The sequence below is a fragment of the Otolemur garnettii genome, unplaced genomic scaffold, assembly GCF_000181295.1.
Source record: "Otolemur garnettii isolate 467f Iridium unplaced genomic scaffold, OtoGar3 scaffold00001, whole genome shotgun sequence".
Classification (NCBI taxonomy): domain Eukaryota; kingdom Metazoa; phylum Chordata; class Mammalia; order Primates; family Galagidae; genus Otolemur; species Otolemur garnettii.
Window position 1 is genome coordinate 46942570 of NW_003852396.1, and position 22919 is coordinate 46965488.

The following is a 22919-nucleotide window of genomic DNA, read 5'->3' on the forward strand; positions in this document are numbered from 1 at the left end:
CAAAAAAAAAAAAAAAAAAGAAAAAGAAAAAGAAAAGAAATCATTGTAGATCATACCAGTAAGCAATAATTTATTTCTCTTTTTTTGTGGTTTTTACAAATTAGAAAAAGTCCCCCCAAATAAACACATACTTTCAACTGAACATCAATGATTAAAAAAAAAGCTAGACTTCTCCCCATATCTGGTTTTAACCAAAAGAACATAGAAACTGATTTTCTCTATCTCAGTCACATACAAAGGCTGTTATTGTTCCTACAAGGACTTTTTGAACTCTAACTATAAAGATACAAAATGGGAGTCACAGCAAGACTTCTGGCAAGTATAAAGATTCAGGGCAAATAGAAGGGAAAAATTAAACCATTTGTTCCTTAGCAGCAGTTACTGATACTTAACTAATTGTATCTAAAATTACCCATGAAAACTGGAAGACAGGCCAGGTGTGGTGGCTCATGCCTATAATCCTAGCATTCTGAGAGGTGGATTCCTTGAGCTCAGGAGTTCAAGACCAGCCTGAGCAAGAGAAAGATCCCATTTCTACTAAGACTAGAAAAATTAGCTGGCATTGTGGTGGGTATCTGTAGTCCCAGCCACTTGGGAGGCTGAGCCCAAGAGTCTGAAGTTGCTGTGAGCTATGGTGATACTATAGCACTCTACCCAGGGTGACAGAGTAAGATTCAAAAAAAAAAAAAAGAACAGAAAACCGGAGAACATTATGCTAAGTGAAATCTGCATTAGGTAGAAGCTTAAAAAAAGTTGATCTCATAGAAGTAAAAAGTAGAACCCCGGTTACTAGAGTCTGGGGAGGATTGGGGGGAAAAGGGAAGAAAGGAAGAGATTTGTTAAAGGATATAAAATTATAGCTATGATAGATAGGAGGGATAAGTTCTAGCATTCTACAGCATTGTAAGATGACTATCATTAACAATAACATGTATTTTCAAATAGTTAGAAGAGAGGATATTGAATGTTCCCAACGCAAATGATAAAGATTTGAGATGAAAAATATGCTAATTATTCTGATCTGATTACTATACATTATATGTATCAAAAACATCACTATGTAGCCATGAAAAAATAAATAGCTGAATGTGAAATCATAAATGTATGTTTGGGAAGTACCCTACAATGGGAAACATCTATGACCAATCTTAAAGAAATGTTACCCCATTCTATTTTCCAACTTCTTATACTGTAAGAGAATTGTCCTATAATAATTAAATATTTCATAAAAATGAGATTAAAAATTATTTAAGAAAAAAAATGTAATTACCTTTGACTTCACTCCAAAGAAGAACTTGAACATTTTGAGGAATGAAAATATAAATTCCTTTTTCAGTCCAAGTCAGCATGCAATGCTCACTGCAAGAGAAAGGAGTCATGAGAGTTTGAGGTTGCTAGGATATAATAGTCTATGATATATTGAATAATCACCTGACTTGCAACATTAGCTATTAAGGTAAAATCAGACCGTACAAAGAAAATACAACAGTGACCCTGCTAATCAAATCCTCACACCTTTCTGTCTATAACAACAGCAAACTAAAAATATAGCATATAATGAAGGCAAATTGGGAAAATTTCAAACACATACATTACATATCTTCTAGAAAAAGAAAAGGCTGGTATCTGGAGGAAAAAAAGCTTAGGGATGACTTACCTCACTTTTGTTAAAGCAGTTACACCTCCCATACTTGATATGACATTTAAAACAAAGACTTAACATCTTAAGGCCAATCACTGCTCTAGTGAGCCACTTTTAGGAACAGCAGTATTTTGCCATCTTTAGTTGTGTCCACAGAATAGGTTGAAAATACCTGGCCAATTATGTGACAAGAGCTTTATTAAGCTGTCTGTCTACAAGTGTATTATCTAACTTTGTAGTAGAATTTCTATATTCATTTACATGTGTATGTGTGTGTGTATGTATACATCAGTACTGATATACACCAAGCTAGAATGCAGCGATGTGACCATGGCTCACCGCAGCCTCAAATTCTTAGGTTCAAACAATCCTCCCACCTTGAGTAGCTAGAACCACATGTGTGCAACATCATGCCCCAGTGACCTTTTTATTTTTTGTACAGATTGGGTCTCACTATGTTGCCCAGGCTGGGTTTTTGTTAGAATATATTAATTTTCTTTTTAATTTCAGGTTAATACGAGGGTACAAACAATTAGGTTACAATGTTTGCATTTGAGTAAGGTCTCTATTGTAACTGTAATTGTTCCGCACCCAGGAGGTGTGCCATATACCCTTACATTGTGCCTATTCAGTGGAAGCACACCCATCTCCTTCCCTCCTCCTCCCTCCTCCCAACTTGAATTAAATTGAGTTTTTCTCTTGTGGGCATGTATTAGTTTGTATACTGGCTTCACATTAGTATTGAATACCAGATATATGCTTTTCCATTCTTGTGATACTTTACTAAGAAGAATATGTTTTAACTCTATCCAGTTATATGAAAGATGTATAAAAGATGTAAAGCCTCTATTTTTTTTATGACTGAATAGTATTCCATTGTATACATATACCATAGTTTATTAATCCATTCAGGGGTTGATGGCTACTTGAGTTGCTTCTATTGGCAGTTGTAAACTGAGCTGCAATAAAAATCTGGTGCAAATGTCCTTAAGATAAATTGATATTTTTTCTTGTGTGTAGATGCTTTCTAATGGGATTGTAGGATCAATGAAAGGTCTATTTTGAGTTCTTTCCAAAGAAGCTGTATTAGGGCTGGTATGGTGACTCATGCTTGTAATCCTAGCACTCTGGGAGGCCGAGGCAGGAGGACTGCTTGAGCTCATGAGTTCAACACCAGCTTGAGGAAGGGCAAGACCCCGTCTCTACTAAAAATAAAAATAGTGACTTGGCACAAGTAGCTCAAGCGGCTACGGCGCCAGCCACATACATCATAGCTGGCAGGTTCGAATCCAGCCCGGGCCCGCCAAACAACTACAACTACAGCCAAAAAATAGCCAGGCATTGTAGCAAGCACCTATAGTCCCAGCTACTTGGGAGGCTGAGGCAAGAGAATCGCTTAAGCCCAAGAGATGGAGGTTGCTGTAAGCTATGACGCCACAGCATTCCACCCAGGGCAGCTTGAGACTCTGTCAAAAAATAAATAAATAAAAATAAAAAAACTAGCCAGGCTCTGTGGCAGGCACTTATAGTCCCAGTTACCCAGAAGGCTGAAACAAGAGGATCACTTGAGCCCAAGAGTTTGAGGTTTCTGTATCTTTTCTATGTTTAGGTACATAAATACTTCTTATTGTGTCACACTTGCTTACAGTATTCAGTACAGTATACCATGCTGTGCTGGTAGCCTAGGTGTAGAGGAGGCCATACCATTCAGCTTTCTGTAAGAACACTCTATGACAGGCTCGGCGCCTATAGCTCAACCGGCTAAGGCGCCAGCCACGTACACCTAAGGTGGCGGGTTCAAATCCCCAGCCCGGACCCACCAAACAACAATGATGGCTGCAACCAAAAAATAGCCGGGTGTTGTGGCGGGCACCTGTAGTCCCAGCTACTTGGGAGGCGGAGGCAGGAGACTTGCTAGAGCCCAGGAGTTGGAGGTTGCTGTGAGCTATGATGCCACAGCACTCTACCCAGGGGGACAGCTTGAGGCTCTGTCTCAAAAAAAAAAAAAAAAAAAAAAAAAACATTCTATGACAGTGGTTCTCAACCTTCCTAATGCCATGACCCTTTAATACAGTTTCTGTGGGTCATGACCCACAGGTTGAGAACTGCTGCTCTATGATGTCTGCACAATGATGAAATTCTCTAACAACACATTTCTCAGAACGTATCCCTGTTAAGTGTTGTATGACTGTAATAATAATACATATGGGGCTGGGTGCCTATAGCTCAGCAGCTAGGGTGCCAGTGACCTACACCAGAACTGGCGGGTTCGAATCTAGCCCAGGCCAGCCAAACAATAACAACTACTGCATGGTACTGTACTGAATACTGTAATAATAGTCAGGCGTTGTGGTGGGCGTCTGTAGTCCCACTTACATGAGACGCTGAGGCAAGAGAATTGCTTAAGCCCAAGAGTTTGAGGTTGCTGTGAGCTGTGATGCCACAGCATAACACCCAGGGTGACAGCTTGAGACTCTGTCTCAAAAAAAAAAAAAAAAATATATATATATATATATATATAAAAATATAAAAATAAGAAAACTAGCAAGGCTTTTTGGCAGGCACTTATAGTCCCAGATACACAGGAAGCTGAAATAAGAGGATCACTTGAGCCCTAGAGTTTGAGGTTGCTGTGAGCTATGATGCCATTTGCACTCCACCCAGGGCAACAGAGTGAGACTCTATCTCAAAAAAGAAAGAAAAAAACCAAAGAGGCTATATTAGTTTGCAATCCCACCAACAATGTAAAAGTATTCCCTTCTCTTCACATGCACACCGGCATCTGCACCTTTGGGACTTTAATTTTTTTTTGCAGTTTTTGTCTGGGGCTGGGTTTGAACCTTCCACCTCTGGTATATGGGGCTGGCACCCTACTCCTTTGAGCCACAGGCACCATCCCCACCTTTGGGACTTTATGATGTGGGCTATTCTTACTGGGGTTAGGTGACACCTTGGGGTGGTTCTGATTTGTATTCCCAGGCTGGTTTTTAACTCCTGGCCTCAAGCACTCCTCCCAAAGTGCTGGGATTACAGATGTAAGCTACTACTCCCAGCCAATATTCATAATACGTATAAGAGAGTGGTGATGATGGAGGAATGATTAAGGTTTGACAGCAGTACCTGGGAACAAATGTCTAATCTAAGCCTGCTGTAGGAGTCAGCAAAGGTTTCAAAGTGGCATTAATTACTGCTTAAGGTGAGGAGTAGGCAGAGCCAGATCACGAAAAGCTTTGTTTACCATGGCAAGAACTGTGACAGAAGCTTTAAATAGATATACTCAAAGGAATAACCATTGATTCTGGAGAACCAGGCATACTGTGGCCTAGCTATCAGAAAACATACTCTTAGGTAAGGGACACCCCCACGTCTGACACATCACGCCATGGTAAATGAATACTGAAGTGCCTATTATGTGCCAGGTGTGGTGGCTAACTCCTATAATCCCAGACCTTTGGGGGGGCCAAGGCAGAAGGATCACTTGAGGCCACGAATTTGAGACCAGACTGGGCAACATAGCAAGACCAGTCTCTACAAAAATAAAAGTTAAAAAAATTAACTGGTGTGGTGGCATGTGCCTGAGGTCCAACCAGTCAGGAGGCTGAAGTGGGAGAACCACTTCAGCCCAGGAATTTGAGGCTACAGTGAATTATGATCATATCCCTGTACTCCAACAACAGAGTAAAATCCTGTCTCTACCAAAAAAAAAATTCTATCATGTGCCAGGCACTAGCCCAAGCATTGAGAATACAACAGTGTGAATAGACACAAAGCCTTCACAGTATTAGGAGTAAGACAGGTATAAATACTGTGTGAATATATAATTATAAACTAATAAGTGCCATAACAGAAGAGTCGTAAAGGAGGAAGAGTTTTTATTTTATTTTATTATTATTTTTCTTTTAGATAGAGTCTTACCATGTCACCCTTGGTAGAGTGCCATGGTGTCACAACTCAGAGCAACCTCAAACTCTTGGGCTTAAGCAATTCTTTTGCCTCAGCCTCCCAAGTAGCTGGGACTACAGGCGCCCGCCACAATGCCCCGCTATGTTTTTTGTTGTTGTTGCAGTTGTCATTGTTGTTTGGCAGGCCTGGGCTGGGTTCAAACCCGCCAGCCCCAGTCTATGTAGCTGGCACCCTAACTGCTGAGATACAGGCACTGAGCTGGAGGAAGTTTTTAATATGCTATATCTAATTATGGGTAAATAAACAGCTGTCTTTCTCCAGTAACTTTCAGGATGACTTATGGGTTTATTAAAGTGTTATAAAGTCTATACTTCACTTTTTTTTTTTTTTTTTGAGACAGAGCCTCAAGCTGTCCCCCTGGGTAGAGTGCTCTGGCTCTATCACAGCTCACAGCAACCTCCGACTCCTGGGCTCAAGCGAGTCTCCTGCCTCTGCCTCCCAAGTAGCTGGGATCATAGGCACCCACCACAACACCCAGCTATTTTTTGGTTGCAGCTATCATTGTTGTTTGGTGGGCCCGGGCTGGATTCGAACCTGCCACCTTAGGTGTATGTGGCTGGCGCCTTAGCCACTTGAGCCACAGGCGCCGAGCCTATACTTCACTTTTAAATCCCTCAACGTAAGCAGTGTGACACAGACAAAATTAGTTTTTATCCATATCGTTAGGGGTAATTGGTTAACATTTCAACTGCTAGTTTAAAAAATACATTCCAAAAGTAGATAGCCCTTAAAAAAACCCAATCAGGAGTCCATGTTCCACTGCACTCTATAATAACCTCTAAATAACATTTTCTGAATCTGTATTAGAGACCTTATTAATTAGCCTAAATCATATTAGAAATAATTTTTCATTGACAAAGTAAGAAGAGTTTAAGACAAGACACACTGACTGGAAATCACACATCAATACTCTCACGCTTGCAGAACAAGGTGTAAGAACTGGCAGTCCCACCAGCTGTCAGCCTTCAGAACGACTCTCCGTAAGGTGCTGTACATAATGGTAGATTCTGTACCTAATCCAACTAGAAGACTGGTGGAACTCTGACATTAGAATATGGCTGAATCTAACTTGAGCAAACCTTTCATGCAAGGTATATGTCAGAGTACCTAAACAGTTGAGAGCTCAAATTTCACTAAGCTTTTAAGAACAAGTCCTGCAAATAATTTTATGCCTACTTGTTAATAGACATTAATCTGTGTGGCAGATTTCAGGCTGGGGCTTGCTTTCATTATTGCATCCCCCTAGGTAGAGAAAGTTATGACAAAACAAGTACTTACAGCTCTCCCCAGCAATTGTAAACTCTTAACGGGAAGTACTTCTGTGATCTTTCCCTTCCTCTTTACATACAGAACATTTCACCTAACAGATACTTCCTAATTTTCCAAAAATAATTTAGTGCAAAAACAAGCTTAAAAAGCTAACTGCCTCTGAACAAGCCACAAAGAGAAAAGGTTATTTTTTTAAGTACAAAGAGAGAAACTTACCTAAGATGCAAGAGTTTGGGGAAAGACAAAGACTGGGAGGATCCAGCTGTAGGATCATACTGAGGTTCTGATCTAGAAAGTAAACAAATCTGTTAAAGACTTAAATACAAAAGTATCAATGTAGGGAAATTCTTGTCTCCAAAACACACTCAAGAGCCTAACTGCATCTGCCCTAATTCAACTCATTCTAATAATGGGAAGGATAATTGATTGAAATTTTTTTGCTTTCTCTGAATCTTTTAATAAAAATTTGACTTCACTCTTGAAACACATAATAAAGGCTTGGTGCCTATAGCTCAAGTGGCTAAAGCGCCAGCCACATATACCAGAGCTGGGGGGTTCAAATCCAGCCCAGACCTGCCAAACAACAATGACAACTACAACCAAAAAATAGCTGGGCATTGTGGCCCATAGTCCCAGCTACTTGGGAGGCAGAGGCAGGAGACTTGCTTGAGCCCAGGAGTTGGAGGTTGCTGTGAGCTGTGATGCCACAGCACTCTACCCAGGGGGACAGCTTGAGGCTCTGTCTCAAAAAACAAAACAAAGCAACAACAACAAAAAAAACACATAATGAAATCTTTAACACATACAGCATGCAAGAGATTTTTAACCTAATCCCTCCATATAGGTCTCTCAACCTATATGCCCACCCAAATCATTACCTTAGAGTAATCACAGGGAGAGGTGGCAACGATAGGAGTTTCTTGAACTGATGTGTGCTTATGACTTCCCCATCAAAGTTCACTTCCCACATCCTGGAGCCAGGACGAGCACAGTATATCAGAGGTTGCTGACCCCCAGAACATCTTTCAGGAAAGAAACAAGCTCCATATTCTCCATCTCTTTCCTTGTTTCCAATTTTCCAAAACTTTTCTCTAGTACCCAGAAAGAGAAAGCATGTTTACGTACAAAAAGGTTAAAAACAATGGCACTACAAATCAGCATGGCTGCAATAATCCTGCCTGCAAAGTCTTCTTTATTCATATTAGCAACATACTGACAAGAACAGAATGGAAAAGTCAAAATGGGTTCTGGCTCTGATTTTCCATTAGCTATTTCTGTGACAGGAAGCAAACCATTTCACCTTAGTACTCAGCTTATGAGTACTAAGAATAAATGGCTCAGAATTAATGTGATGGCCCTTTTAAAAAAAAAAATTTTTTTTTTTTTTTTGAAATAGAGTCTTACTATGTTGCCCTTGGCAGAGTACTGTGGCATCACAGATCATAGCAACCTCAAACTCTTGGGCTGAAGTGATTCTCTTGCTTCAGCCTCCCAAGTAGCTGGGACTACAGGTGCCTGCCACAGTACCCGGCTATTTTTTTGTTACAGTTGCGATGCTCTTGTTTCAGCCTCAGTATACCTCACTACTAGCCTTGTTTCAGCCTCAGTATACCTCACTACTAGCCAGCTACAAATCCTGGCTAGCTTTTCTATTTTTAATAGAGCTAGGGTCTCTCTCTTGTTCAGGCTGGTCTGTAACTCCTGAGCTCGAGGAATTCACTCTTGTCAGCCTCCCAGAGTACAAGCATTACAGACGCAAACCGTCACACCTGGCTACTTTCTACATTTTCAAACAAGTAATATGTGACAGATACAAGGTTAGATATTTTCATTATCTTAATCCTTAAAACTACCTATATGAAGCAAATTCATATCTATCACTGTGGTTAGTCACTAGGAGTCCTAGGTTGTTGTTGTTGTTTTTTTTTAAATGCTGTTTGTGATGAATTCTCTGTGGCACAGAGGTTAAAAATGCTATTTGTTAGGAGGGAATACAGGTTGAAACAAAAAAATCTTTAACTTAAATACATTTTTAAGTTATTGTACTATCCATGTCCTTGAAAACTAAATTCTAGCTAAAAGAAAGTACATGTCTCTAAACATGTTAGTTTTTTTTGCAGTAGATTCTATCGCACGGTCATCCAACTCTAGTTCACCCTGTGAAATGAGTGTTCATTATACAACTCTCTCGTGTATGCTCAAAATTCTCTACAACAAATTTTTAAAAGAAGAAATGGTCTTGAGAAATATGGTTGCTTGCCAGGGTAAGTGAAAAAAAATAAAAACGGGCCAGTGAAATTTCTCTGCAGCAAAGATGGCTGAGGAACTTTGGTAGAGTGATATATAATATTGATTTCAAGCTGTTTCCTATTCTGTTCTAGTCTTTCACAGCTACCTGTAATGTACTTCTTTGCTATCCATTGTACTTTTGGCTCTGCCCTTGAGATTTTTTGGCTTCACTAAGCTCTTAACTCTTCTTCCTCTAATTTTACGCTTTAGTAAAATTCTATTAAATACAAAGCAAATTTTAAAAAAACAACAATGAAACTTGATCAAGGAAGCCTTCCTAATATTCCATACAGAACCAAGCCTTTGGCCTTTTCTCATGGTACATATATCAAGCCTCACCCGCTGGACTGTCTCAGTCTTTTCTACCTCCTCACTAATCTCTAACATCAGCTTACCTACGAGTGTTCCTTACTATTATCCATATAATTGCCTGAGGGTTTGGGGTTAGATAACTTCTGAGTCCCTTCCAGTTCTAAAATTCTGTATTTCTGATGACTCATGGTTGTTCAACATACCTCTCAGTATCACACAAGAAGGATCGAGTAAGTGAAGATATAAGTAGTCTCCCATCCAAATAATCTAATTGGACAACAGAGGAGTCAACTGTTGTTATTGTCTGAACCGGAAACATCACAAAAGCAGTAGCTGCCTAAAAGGGATATGAGAAGGAAGAAATAAAATTTACTTCATTATAACATATAATCTCCTCCTCTTTACCTTTGAAATGAAAATAATTTGGATAACAAATTTTTTTTTTTGAGACAGAGTCTCAAGCTGACACCCTGGGTAGAGCGCTGTAGTATCAACAGCTCACAGCAACCTCAAACTCTTGGGCTTAAGTGATTCTCTTGCCTCAGCCTCCCAAGTAGCTGGGACCACAGGCACTTGCTCCAACGCCCGGCTATTTTTTGGTTGCAGTTGTCATTGTTGTTTGGTAGGCCTGGGCTGGATTCGAACCCACCAGCTCCAGTGTATGTGACTAGAACCCTACCCACTTGAGCTACTGGCACCGAGCCAACAAAAGAAAAATTTTAAATAGGCCAAAATTAAATCTGCTTGTAAAGATATCAAAGTTTTCTTCATTTAAAAGTTTTGTGAAATAGGCTTAGTGCCCATAGCTCAGTGAGTAGGGCACCAGCCACATATACCAAGGCTGATGGGTTTGAGCCCAACCTGGGCCTGTTAAACAATAATGACAACTGCAACCAAAAAATAGCCAGGTGTTGTGGCAGGCTCCTGTAGTCCCAGCTACTCAGGAGGCTGAGGCAAGAGAACCGCTTAAGCCCAAGAGTGTGAGGTTGCTGTGAACTGTGACGCCATGGGACTCTACCAAGGGAGGCATAGGGAGACTCAGTCTCAATAATTTTTAACATTTTAAAATAATATTTAATAAGTAATATTTTAAATAAAATAAATAAAAGTTCTGTGAAATAATCTTATATATAATTGCAGAGGTGAATTCTTAAAGTTCTGTTTGTGGTTATCTAAACATACAAGTTGGAATGATAAAGATAAAGCAAATTTTAGAATATTTGAAAGAATTTTTCACCTATAAATAGTACCCCTCCTTTTAAAAAAAAAGGCAGATTAACTCTATACCATATGTAATGTTTCAACTATATTTTAGACCAAATATAATTATAAATAAAATAATAATTTGACAGGTCATGATGGTCAAACCAGAATATTCTGATGTGTTCATTTTAATGAAGTAATTTAGGGCCAAGTTCAATCACTGACACCTGTGATCCCAGCACTTTCAGATGCCAACACAGGAGATCACTTGAGGCCAGGTGTTCAAGACCAGCCTGAGCAACACAGCAAGACCACATCTCCACAGAAAAGTTTAAATATTAGCCAGGCATGGTGGTGTGTATCTCTACCTCTAGCTACTCAGGAGTCTGAAGCAGGAAGATCACTGAGCTTAGTAGTTAAAGTTATAATGAGCTATGATTGGGCCACTGCCACTCTAACCAGGGTGACAGAAAGAGACCCTGTCTCTTAAAAACAAAAAGGAATTTAGCCAATAGTAGATAGAGCTCTTCTTTTGTGCCAGGACCCTACACAGAAATACACCAGTAAGAGACAAATTTCTGATATTAGGGCCTTAGAGAAACAGGACAGTGAAAAGCTGGTTTGCTGTCTCAGTGACAGACTATAAGTATTCTGTGAGAGTAACCTCAGTCTCAACCCTTCTCTCCAGCAATAATTGAGGAAGGAAGCTGAAGACCTGTACAACAGAGCACAAGCCAGGGGGTGCCTTTAAGATTGCATTCGCAGTAAATTTCTCTTCATCCTGAAAGAAAATATCCTTAGACCCACAAGTTTCTTCTACACAGGGACCAGAAGAGTAGGACCCTTGGCTTGGTGCCATTTCCATGTTTGCATTTTATTCACACAACTAACAGATGACTTTTCTTCTTAATAGCCTTGTAATAAAGAATAGTTTGTTTAAACAAGCCATGCAGTTGAATTAGGGAGTACTGCATTAGATAATGTGTAGGTTATTGGAGTCAGCTCACAGAAGCCATTCTGCCATGGTATCAGGCTAAAATAGGCCACCACATGTACCACATACAAACATGTCTGCTTAAAGTCTCTAAATCTTGGGTCTTGATCAGTCCCAGAAGAAATGCAGTATATGAAATCACATCATCCTTTAATTGATAGTTCTGTAAGACAAAACCAAGACATACACAAAGAACTAATCTAGTTCTCACCTTTGCTTGTTTAGAAGTGTTGAGTTTGATAGCAGAAACTTTCCCCACATGATCACCTACAAAAACTCTAAGAATAGCTGTGTCCCAACAGAGAGCTGTAACTCTTCGGCCTTTATGTTCTGAAGACACATAAATTTGTTCTGGTTTCCCGCGACGCTCTTGATTTAATTCCCAAACAACTACAAGACCTTGACTGTAAGAATTGAGTTACAGAAGCAAATTTTTGGCAATGGTAAAAAAAGGAAAATGGCATCACAGTATCAACCATGTTAAATACATAAAAATATATAAGAACTCTTATTCTTTAGAAAGAAGAAGTAAAAGTCAAGGTATTTATTTCCTTGCCTTAGTCATCAAACCAGCATAATAGCAGAAGTTAAATGTTCTAAATTATTTCTGTTCCCTTTCCCTTTTAAGGCCTTTGAAATGTTGTTACTTCAAATTAGCATTTTCCACAAAGACTCAGATGACCAACCACCTGTTCTGGTGTGTTAACTAATGAGGGGTTTCCAAGCTAAAAATGGGACAGACCCAGGCAAATGAAGATGGTTGGTCACCCTACTAATCATACTTGTCAATTTAAAATGCATTTGGAAGAAAACAGAGTTTTGTTTTTTTTTTTGAGACAGAGCCTCAAGCTGTTCCCCTGGGTAGAGTGCCATGGCGTCACAGCTCACAGCAACCTCAAACTCCTGAGCACAAGCGAGCCTCCTGCCTCAGCCTCCCAAGCAGCTGGGACCACAGGCGCCTGCCACAACGCCTGGCTATTTTTTGGTTGCAGCCATTATTGTTGTTTGGCGGGCCTGGGCTGGATTCGAACCCGCCACCTTAGGTGTATGTGGCTGGCGCCTTAGCCACTTGAGCCACAGGCGCCAAGCCGAAAACAGAGTTTTAAAACATCTTCTCACCTGGTAGCTACAGCAACATAATCATCATCATGTAAACAACAGGCAACCTGAGAAATTGCACCTTCCTGGAGCACAAGGAAAAATATTTTGTAAATCTCAAGTTTTATAATCTTTTATTCCACATGATTGTTTATATTAGAGAAATCCACATTTATAAGACTCCAAACAACATATGACACGCTGCCCTTAATCTTACCCTGTGTGAAAGAAAAAGCCTGTGCTTCCAGCCTTCTTTCTGAATGAGATGGAGTCCTCCTCCCGAACTGCCCAAAGCCAACCATTTCCGAGACACAGCTATGCTCGTGCACTAAAAATATGTGAAAAGACAAGTGTGAAATAATCACAGCAATTTAAACAAACGGACTATCCTCCAAAATAAAGACTGAGGATTTATGCATTAGCTTCTTCCCCTCACTCTATCCATAATGGCACTTACACTTTAATTCTAGAATAATGGAAAATACTGAAGAAGAACATTTTCTTTTTAAACTGTTAAGAATCTCAAAAAGGCTAAATATGCTCAATTGTATAAATGAGAAATTTTCCCTCGACAAAAGCCAGTTGCTAGACCATTTATATTTTGTGTAATTTGGCTAGGTCATTCCAATACAGACCATAATGGAGAAAGCCCCGGTGAGTTACTAAGAGATAAAGCAACCACTTCCAACATTTAAATCGCTTCTGGTCTGTATAATCATCACAAAACACCCACAGGTCAGAGAGCAAGGGAGACTGAAGTGGCATGGTGTCTGCCCACACCCTCCGCCTGCTGATTTCTTTTCTCTTCCACCAGAGAAAGCAGCAGTCATGCTGTGCCTAACACCCTGCGGCAAGTTAGCAAACAACAATGGGATTCCCAATCCTCTTCAACTTTACTGCTTTTTATCAAAGAACTTGTAAAACCTAAACATCCACATTCTCTGTTTCCTCTGCTGCCACATGTAGCCATGTAACTCAATCCCAACTGATAAGCTTGCTGGGGGCTTCTCAGGAAGCTTTACCTTCCCAGGAACAGGGAAAGCCTAAAGAAAAGAAAGCCTTTGCCCTTGGCCCCCTTTCTTGCTTATGGTGTGAACAGGAGATAGGACACATACTGCCTACTCAATGAAAAGCCAATATACAGATGACGTAGAACAGGAAAGATGGAGAACTTGTATCTTCCACGATACATAATATCACGGGGCCACTACACTAAACCCAGAAACACTAACCTCCAATGTGATTATAAACCATTTTTATTGCTTGAGCCCCTAACAGCAAGTCACACTGTAATGTAACTTGTAGCTGAAAAAATTTCTAGTTGATATCAACCCTCACGATTTTTTTTGAGACAGAGGCTCATTTTGTCACCCTGGGTAGAGTGCCATAGCATCATAGCTCACAGCAACCTCAAATTCTTGGGCTCAAGTGATCCTCTTGCCTCAGCTTCCTGAGTAGCTGGGACTAGAGGCGCCTGCCACAACACCTGGCTATTTTTAGGGATGGTGCCTCACTCTTGCTCAGGCTGGTCTCAAACTCCTGAACTCAAGTAATCCACCGCCTCAGCCTCCCAGAGTGCTGGGATTACAGACAAGAGCCACCGTGCCCAGCCAATCCTCACAATTTTTGCTCATATTACTTTGCCTCTCACTTCCTATTCTTCCTTTCCTCAGAGGCCAGAAAGGTGCTTTCAACGGTAGCAAAATGTAAGAATGAAATTATTCTGGAATTGGTTATGAGACATGGTTTTCACCGTGTCATTCCTGGGTTTACTCAAAAGAACTCAGAATTTGAGGGAAATATGTATTTAGTTCTTTCCATAGAGCTAACTTTTGCTTTGCTCTGTGTATCAGAAGTTACGTCACATTGTATATTGAAGTAGTACCCTGAACTCCATAAACACATCAATGTACAAAGTTATGATTTAATAAAAAATAATTATTAAAAAAAAAAAAGTAGTTACATTAAATTTCTTGCTTTGGAGGAGTTGCTGTAACAGCTGCAGTTCATGTTATTCATAACATAATGGAGTTACCAGGCTCAGAAACTGATACTCCAAAAGATGGTGTTTTGACATGCTGAGAGGCCTTAGAAGCTGCCTCAATATCAAAGTCCCTCTAACCTTGTCTCACTTACCCCCTCCCTACAAGCACAGGGAGAACTCTCTGTGAAATTTCCTTATTTGACCAAGAAAGCATCCTTCCAAAGAAAATGCAATTGTCTTAAATCTCCTAAGGATCTTATCAAATAATCAGGAAAGGTCAATCACAGGAGAAGAGACTGGGAGTCATTGCCCTGCCCATACAGACTTTACATCTGTTCTTCTGAGGCCAGCTCCAAGAGATTACCTAGGAGACTTTATCTGCATAAGACAGATTGTTTCTGTGAAACTCCACTCCTCACTTTCCCATATAGTCTGCCTCCCACCTACTATGTCCATGCATTCTCCCTAATGATTTAATGTCACTCACCAAAACTGTCAACATCCCCCATTTTGCCCCTCCTCTATGAAAGAGTATATAAGCTTCTACACCAAGTTATTGGGTAATCATTTTCTTGTGATCCTCTTATGCTATGCACATTTTTAAAATCTGGGGGCTTGGCATGTTGGCTCATGCCTGTAATCCCAGCCCTCTGGGAGGCCAAGTGAGTGGACTGCTTGAGCTCATGAGTTCCAGCCTAAGCCAGGGCAAGACCCTGTCTCTAAAAAATAGCTGGTGTTGTGGCAGGCGCTGGTAGTCCCAGCTACTCGGGAGCCTGAGGCAAAAGGATCGCTTGGGCCCAAGAGTTTGAGGTTGCTATGAGCTATGCTGCCATGGCACTCTACTGGGGTCAAGAAAGTGAGACTCTATCTCAAGAAAAAAAAAATTGTATGCTTTTTCTTCTATTAATGAGCTGATTTTCAGTTAACCTTCAAAGAGTGATGGGGAAATTTTCTCTTAGTCCCTAAAGGGTATACTCATTTATACTACTTTTTTGTTTGTTTGTTTGTTTGTTTGAGACAGAGCCTCAAGTTATCGCCCTGGATAAAGTGCTATGGCATCACAGCTCACAGGAACCTCAAACTCCTGGGCTTAAAGCGGTTCTCTTGCCTTAGCCTCCCAAGTAGCTGGGACTACAGGCGCGTGCCACAACACCTGGCTATATTTTGGTTGTAGTTGTCATTGCCATTTGGCAGACCCAGGCTGGATTCAAACCCGCCAGCTCTGGTGTATGTGGCTAGTGCCTTAGCTGCTTGAGTTACAGGTGTCACCCTAAACTACTTTATTTTCAATTACATATATTGCTTTCAGAGAGAAAACAGCAAGATTACTGAGGAGGAAAAATGAAGCAATCACTGTCATGGTTTCCAGGGGTGGTAAAGAAGAATTCAACAGTCAGTTCAAAAAATAAGAAAGAGCTATGAAAATGCTACTTCTGTGTAATGTGTAGACCTAAAAGGAAGAAGTTGAAGCAAAATTAGTATAGAGAGTTGATTTGGGCCAAGGTTAAAGAGTGCACCCCAGGACACACTTCTAAGTTACCTTGGGGAGTGCTCTGGAGAACAAGAGAAACTCAAGATTTCAGGAGAGGGGGCTGATTATAAATATTGTTTGTCAGGAATTCTCATTGGTTTACAGAAATAATACTGGTTAGCAATGGGCTATGCATTGTTGAACTACAGGGTGTGTGGCTACTTAGTATCAGTCTAGTGCCCACATAGCAAGTGGCTTCAAGCCAGAGCAAGACCCTGTCTCTAAAAAATAGCCGGGTGTTGTGGTGGGCACCTACAGTCCCAGCTACCTGGGAGGCTGAGGCAAGAGGATTGCTTGAGCCCAAGAAGTAATTATTTAGCTCAAGGAAGAATGACATAACTGTTATTTCATTCCAAATGCCTCCCTGCACCTAGCAATTTAAAGGAGCTTATAGTCCTCAGATAAAAATTTTATTTTCTTTTTTCCATAAAGGTATGCCTAAGACAAGTAAGAACACCCAAGATTCCATGAAACATAAAGAAATAGATGGCAAAGGCACATGTAACAGACAGGACACAAAAACATGAGTATATGAATATGAATATGAAACTGATACAAGGATCAGGAAGTTCACCTTTAGACGACTAGAGTCCAGCCGCAGGGCTGACAGTAATGGATCCAGAGACTCAAACTCCGCAAGAACGTGGCTGTAGGATTCTGCTATCACTGGCACAAAAGTCATTTAGCCAGAAAGTGTGAAACTTGAGTGACAGGCACAGAATTCCTCACCTGAAAAATGCACAAAAATTTAAGAAGCTCACCATTCATTCAGCATGCATTAATAAATATATACAGAACATAAGGAAACATGAGAAGGGGACCACAATCCCTACCCTACAAGTGCTTAGCATCATGGTAGAAAGAAAACAAGTACAGGTAACATCTTATGCCACACTGTGCTAATACCATGTCATTCATTCTCTGACTCTAAAATTCCCAGAGTATCATATCCATTCTCAAAGCCCTCCAAATCCTATCCTACTTATTATCTAATTGTGAGTAGGCAAAATGGACACAGCAGGATTTAAAAGGAAAACCGGTCAAGGTAGAACAGCAAGCCCCTTGCTGCATTTCTCTGATTTGAAACTTTTCTTCTGTCTTTAGGAGTTTCTTATTAAAATGTTAACAGTTACTAGCTAATAATTTAACAGTGTGTAATAGAAATAGGCCTCTGGATCTCTCTCTCCAGACTCACAGGATATCAATAAGCATGTTAAATGAATGAATGCACCTACTGAGTAAGAAGTAAGGTGCAGGGCATCTGAGCACAAAGGGCTTTAACAAAAGAGACTAGATAGGAATGAATAGGGATAAGAATACAAGGTAGCAAAGGCCAAAGACCCAATTAAGACTATGAAAACTGATACAAGAGTTCTTACCTATTCAACTACTCTCAAGTGCACATTTCTGCCAAGTTGTACTAATTTTAAGAAAAAAGGAAATATAAATTTAAGAAAATTCTACCTATTAATTAAACGTTCCTCAATCATTTGCTACCTGCCAAATTAAGAATAAAAAGCAGCCAGGGCAGTGGCTCACACCTGTAATCCAGCATAAGTAATATTAGTTCTCAAGAGCAGTTGCTGGGTGCCATCTCCACCTTTATACCTCTACATTAACTCTCCCTGAAATGACTGCTTCTCCTCCAGCTCTTATTATCTAAATCTATCCAGCCTCTAAGATCCCACATAAGCACTAATTCCAGAATTCTCTACGTGGAAGAGGATTCAAAGGTAATTCCACATACACATCCATTTATCTCAGAAATTGGTTTTGCTCTAGGTCCCTGACATTTTCAGGGATGGAATGAAAAAGCACTCCCTCTCATGACCCTGCTCACTCCAATACTTCACAATGCTCACTGATACAAGGTCTTTTTTAATATTGGGCTGAAATCTGATCCCTTAGAGCTCTAACCATTATTCCTAATGGTGGCTTCTACAGTTCAGAGTGCACAGGTTTACTCCTTTCAAAAAAAAACCCTTCACGGCTCGGTGCCTGTGGCTCAAGCGGCTAGGGCACCAGCCACATACACCTAAGGTGGCAGGTTCCAATCCCCAGCCCGGGCCTGCCAAACAACAATGATGGCAACCAAAAAAATGGCCGGGCGTTGTGGCAGGCACCTATGGTCCCAGCTACTTGGGAGGCTGAGGCAGGAGACTCGCTTGAGCCCAGGGAAGGTTGCTGTGAGCTGTGATGCCATGGCACTCTACCCAGGGGGATAGCTTGAGGCTCTGTCTCAAAACAAAAAAACCCTTCAGTATTTTCAAAGCATTATCAAGTCTTCAAAAAATTTTACATTCCCCCTATTTCCACCATTCCTGACATGACAATTCCCAAATTCCTCTCCATTCTTGTCAACTTTCTACAGAGGCCCTTTAGTATGCCAGAAAATGAGGTGCCTTAGAACTGAACATTAGTATTCCTTATATAGTTGGATGAGCCCAGAATAGAATATAAACCCTAACTTCCTCAATCTGTACACTAAATTTCCATATTGCAAGCTTATATGGCATTAGCTATGTTTTTAAAGTGGCAATGTTACCCTGTTTATTCAACAGAGTAGAGTCAACTAAACCCCCCCCCCACAATTTTCACATAATAAAATCTAGCCATTACCTAGATGCAGTAGAATTGAGCTTAAATTGAAAGCCGATATCGGGCAGTACCTGTGGCTCAAAGGAGTAGGGCACCAGCCCCATATGCCAGAGGTGGTGGGTTCAAACCCAGCCCTGGCCAAAAAACAAAAAAGAACTGCGAAAGCTGATATCAAATGCAACAATGGATATAATAAAAAGTATCTATAAATTCACAAGCCTAATACAAACAAGAACAGTAGAATGTTAATAACTGTTCAAGCCGGGTTGTATATACATGAGCGTTCATTTTATCATCCTGTCTACTTTGCCTAAGTTTGAAATTTTCCATAATAAAAAGTTTAAATTACATACTTAAAAAAAAAGTCTGTACAAACCTTCAGTATTTCTAAAATCTGATTTAATCCCATTTTACCCTCTCTCCCTATTCTCCAACTGTATTGGACCATCCTTTGCTCCTCCTTCATTCTATAAACTGATTGTGCCTCCATGGTTTAATATATGACTTTCTAAAATCTTCCCCCATTTAACAAAACCCTATTTTCCTGCAAAGCTGAGTGAAAATGTTACTTCTGTGAAGTCTGTCAGAACTTCAACCTAGCAATAAACTAAGTATACAGAAGTTGTAGACAAATGCTTACCAAAGACAAATCAACTTCTAGGAGGCTGGCTTGCCCAAAGGTCACAGAGCTCCTAAGAAGTGGAGCTAAGAAGGCACATCTCCTGAATCTAGATCTAATCATCTTTCCATTTCTCCGCATGACTTGACGATAACACAAAACAGCAGTGTTTGCTACTCACAAATCAAATGCAAATGGATGTTCTCTTTTGCCCTACTAGGTTCATGGAAGGAAAGGGAGGCGAAAGGCGTAAGAACAAAAACAAATGATGCGAAGGTGAAGTAGTAGATGTCCTCGCGTTCAATAATGGGATCTTTCTATCCGAGAAGTTACGATCAGAAAACAATTCTCCGCCTAAGACAAAGAAATGGCGACTCGCTCATTCATGCAATCATTCATTCAACACTGCCGGAGACACAAAGATGAACAAAATACAGTCCCTGCCCACAAAATCTCGTCTAGCAGAATTACTACCTTTTTAACAGCAGTGACTTTAATATTGTATTCAGATATGTTGCTGAAAACAGCCCCAGTAACCAAGTTGTCAAAGCCAGGCTCACTGACCAGCAACCCGGAGGTCCCCGTCGCGCTCCACCACATCCAGGCCAGCAGCTCCAGCTCACGGTGTAACAAACCTACTACTACCAGGATAAGCGCCCCGCCACTTGCCGGGACCAAAAGCGGAACAAGAACTTCATTTCCCACCTCCCACTCCGCCCCTTCCTGGATTGCGTCATCCAGGAGCGCCAGGGACGCTGGGACAACGCTATTAACGGCACTTCCTCGTCACGTGATGGTTACGCCCCTCCTTGCGCGTGGTCCCTCCCCCTCAGGCTGCGTCGCGATTACGCTCTCTACGGCCTGGAGTTCGAGAGCCGCGGCAGGCTGGAAACACAGCATCGACCGGGACCGGAGGAGCTCTAGGCCAGATGGATGGGCCAGCCAGGATCCCGGGACCTTTCACCGATCGCGGCCGGAGAGAAGAAGAGAAACAGGCGGGAACTGGTGGGGGAGGGAGGGAGGGAACCAGCGGAAGGTGTCATGGCGGCCACGCTCTGCGGTCACGTGTACCCCTGGGCCTCCTAGGTACTTCCGGTCACGTGCCCTCAGACTCCTCGCAGCCAGCGATGGAGGCGAGACCCCCCGGTAACAGAGGCGGTAGCTACTGCTGCGGCCGCTGGGTTTCAGCCTCTTCTCGGCAGCGGCTCTAAGAAGTGCAGCAGAATTCGACCCGACCCAAGCCAGTTACTTACTCCCCGCCCAGAGCTGTAGCTTTCATCTGGTAAGTTTAGACCGAAGAATGGGGGTCGGTGGGCGGGTAAGGATCTGACAGGCCCGGGGGCCGCAGGATGGCATGGATTCTCCCCCTTTCCTCAGCGTTGCTGCCGCTGTAGCTGCAACGCTTGGGCGTGCAGGCTCACTTGCCCTTACTCTGGGGCAGAGAGGAGACGACTCCTAATCTACTTGCCTAAAAGAAGCCTGCCCTTCTCCTGAGGGCAGAGACTCGAAGATTTACTCAAAGCTAGGATCAGATTTGGCTTATGAGAATGAAGGAAATGAAGGCCTCTCCCGGACAGAGAAGCCCTTTCCGTTAGGAAATATGCTGTTACATCTCGGTTCCTGTAAGAGAAAAGGTCTCTCACCTTGGTGTCCGCACCCCGTTTGCTTCCGTTTGTCAGCCCTGTTTCTCTTAAAAACCTTGACACATGTACGACCCCAGTTTTGGTCATGCCCAGTTTGTTGTCGTGTTATGATGAAAAATACACACTCTACCTCGAAGTACATAATTATTTTTATAAATTTTCTAATGTTCTTAAAGGCTAAATTGGCTAGGTGTGTCCGACTGACTTTTAAGCGCCCATATTAGCTTTTAAATGGGGATGAGGAAAGGAGATATAAAAACTCTGTTATTCAAAGACTCCGTTTAAAAAAAAAAAAACACGCAAAAACTGAACTATTTGACGACACTCCGCCATGGCTCACGCTTGCAATCCTAGTACTCTGAGAGAACTCAATGGGAGGATCCATTAAGCCTCGGGAGTTCTAGACCAGCCTGAGCAAAGACTGAGATCCTATCTCTACAAAAAAGAGAAAAAGTAGTTGGGCATTGTGAGGGGCACCTGTAGTGCAGACTAGTCGGGAGGCTGAGGCAGAAGAATTGCTTGAACCCAGGAGTCTGAGATTGCTGTGAGCTAGGCTGACTCCATGGCCTTCTAGTCTGAGAAATAGAGTGAGACTATCGCAAAACAAACAAACAAAAAACCCCAGTTATTTGAAATACTTTGCATTAAGCATTGACTCTATAAAAATTAACATTCAGACTTGTGAGCTTCAAACGTTTTTAAAGGAGTGGAACAATAGATAAAGCTGCCTGCTTTGAGGGTACTGAATTTAAGAGGGCTTAGCCCCACCCACTCAGCCTTCCCTTTATCTTAGAGGCATGTCCTTGGAACACAGTTTGATCTGGACTTTAAATTAAACCAAAATTGCCAGCACTAGGTTCTTTAAAAACCAAAGCCAAAGCAGTTGAGATAGTAAGAGGGGAGGCTTACTTGAGGCCAGGGGTTTGAGATCAGTCTGGGCAACATAATGAGACCTTGTCTCTACAAAAATGAATGTAAAAATCTGCTGAGCTGGTGGTGCATGCCTTTAGTCCCTGCTACTCTGGAGACAGATGGAGGCAAGATGATGTGACCTCAGGCTTTGGAGGCTGCAGATGGCGCCCCTGCACTTTGGCCTGGGCAGCACAGGGAGGCCCTGTCTCTTAAAAAAAAAAAAAACCAGTAGAGAAGCAAGTCAGTTGTGAATGCTTCCTGTGTTACTTCCCTTAAGGCTTGTATCTTCTCCCTGCTGGGACCAAATGTCTTTCCATCTTATATCATGCTTCTTTGTGCTATTTTTTTCCCTACTAGCAGAATGTTGTCTGGTGTACCTTGAACTTTCCTAGTATTTTGGCCACCATTTCTACCTTATGTATACTGTTAATGGTGTTTTTCCCTTTCTCTTTCTGCCTTTGGCAGGCTTTGATCCAATAGTTGTCTTTCCCCACTTTCACTACCAACTGATTACTCTTTGAGTTTTGGTAATAAACTCTTGTCAGCACACAGTATTTATTAGTGGATAAAAATTTTCCTAGATCATGCTTCTCTGTGTCGCATTTTCCTTCTGTCTTCTCCCTGCACTGCTGTAAAGTGAAAAAACACTCAGTCCTGTATTGCCGCATCATTTCTTCTCTTTAATATCTTAAAACAACAGTTTTTAGTCACTACTTACTTTTAAAGTCTTATTCCTTCTAATGCTTTATTGTCAAAACGTTTGGGGATTGTTTAATGGCAACTAGCATTTCAAATCTCCCTTTTTTTTTTTTTTTTTTTGAGACAGAGCCTCAAGCTGAGCCCCTGGGTAGAGTGCCATGGC

The 22919-nt window shown here is 41.4% G+C and overlaps 2 protein-coding genes across 3 annotated transcripts in view; one reads left to right on the top strand and one right to left on the bottom strand.

The window, feature by feature from the left end:
• Window positions 1-20204, bottom strand: part of HPS5 (HPS5, biogenesis of lysosomal organelles complex 2 subunit 2) — a 44519-nt gene extending 24315 nt beyond the window's left edge. Inside the window, exons 1-9 of the mRNA XM_012811399.2 lie at window positions 19977-20204; window positions 16860-17014; window positions 12988-13098; window positions 12792-12856; window positions 11884-12076; window positions 9679-9812; window positions 7753-7965; window positions 7091-7162; window positions 1271-1359 (exon numbers count right to left, since the gene is read on the bottom strand). Of these exons, the coding sequence (XP_012666853.1) occupies window positions 1271-1359; window positions 7091-7162; window positions 7753-7965; window positions 9679-9812; window positions 11884-12076; window positions 12792-12856; window positions 12988-13098; window positions 16860-16967 (985 nt within the window). The 5' untranslated portion in view covers window positions 16968-17014; window positions 19977-20204. The remainder of the gene's footprint in view (window positions 1-1270; window positions 1360-7090; window positions 7163-7752; window positions 7966-9678; window positions 9813-11883; window positions 12077-12791; window positions 12857-12987; window positions 13099-16859; window positions 17015-19976) is intronic.
• An 80-nt stretch (window positions 20205-20284) lies between these two features.
• Window positions 20285-22919, top strand: part of GTF2H1 (general transcription factor IIH subunit 1) — a 48554-nt gene continuing 45919 nt past the window's right edge. For both annotated transcript variants that reach the window (XM_023518754.1, XM_003781155.3), the window contains exon 1: window positions 20285-20784. The gene's annotated coding sequence lies outside the window, so the exon portion shown is untranslated. The remainder of the gene's footprint in view (window positions 20785-22919) is intronic.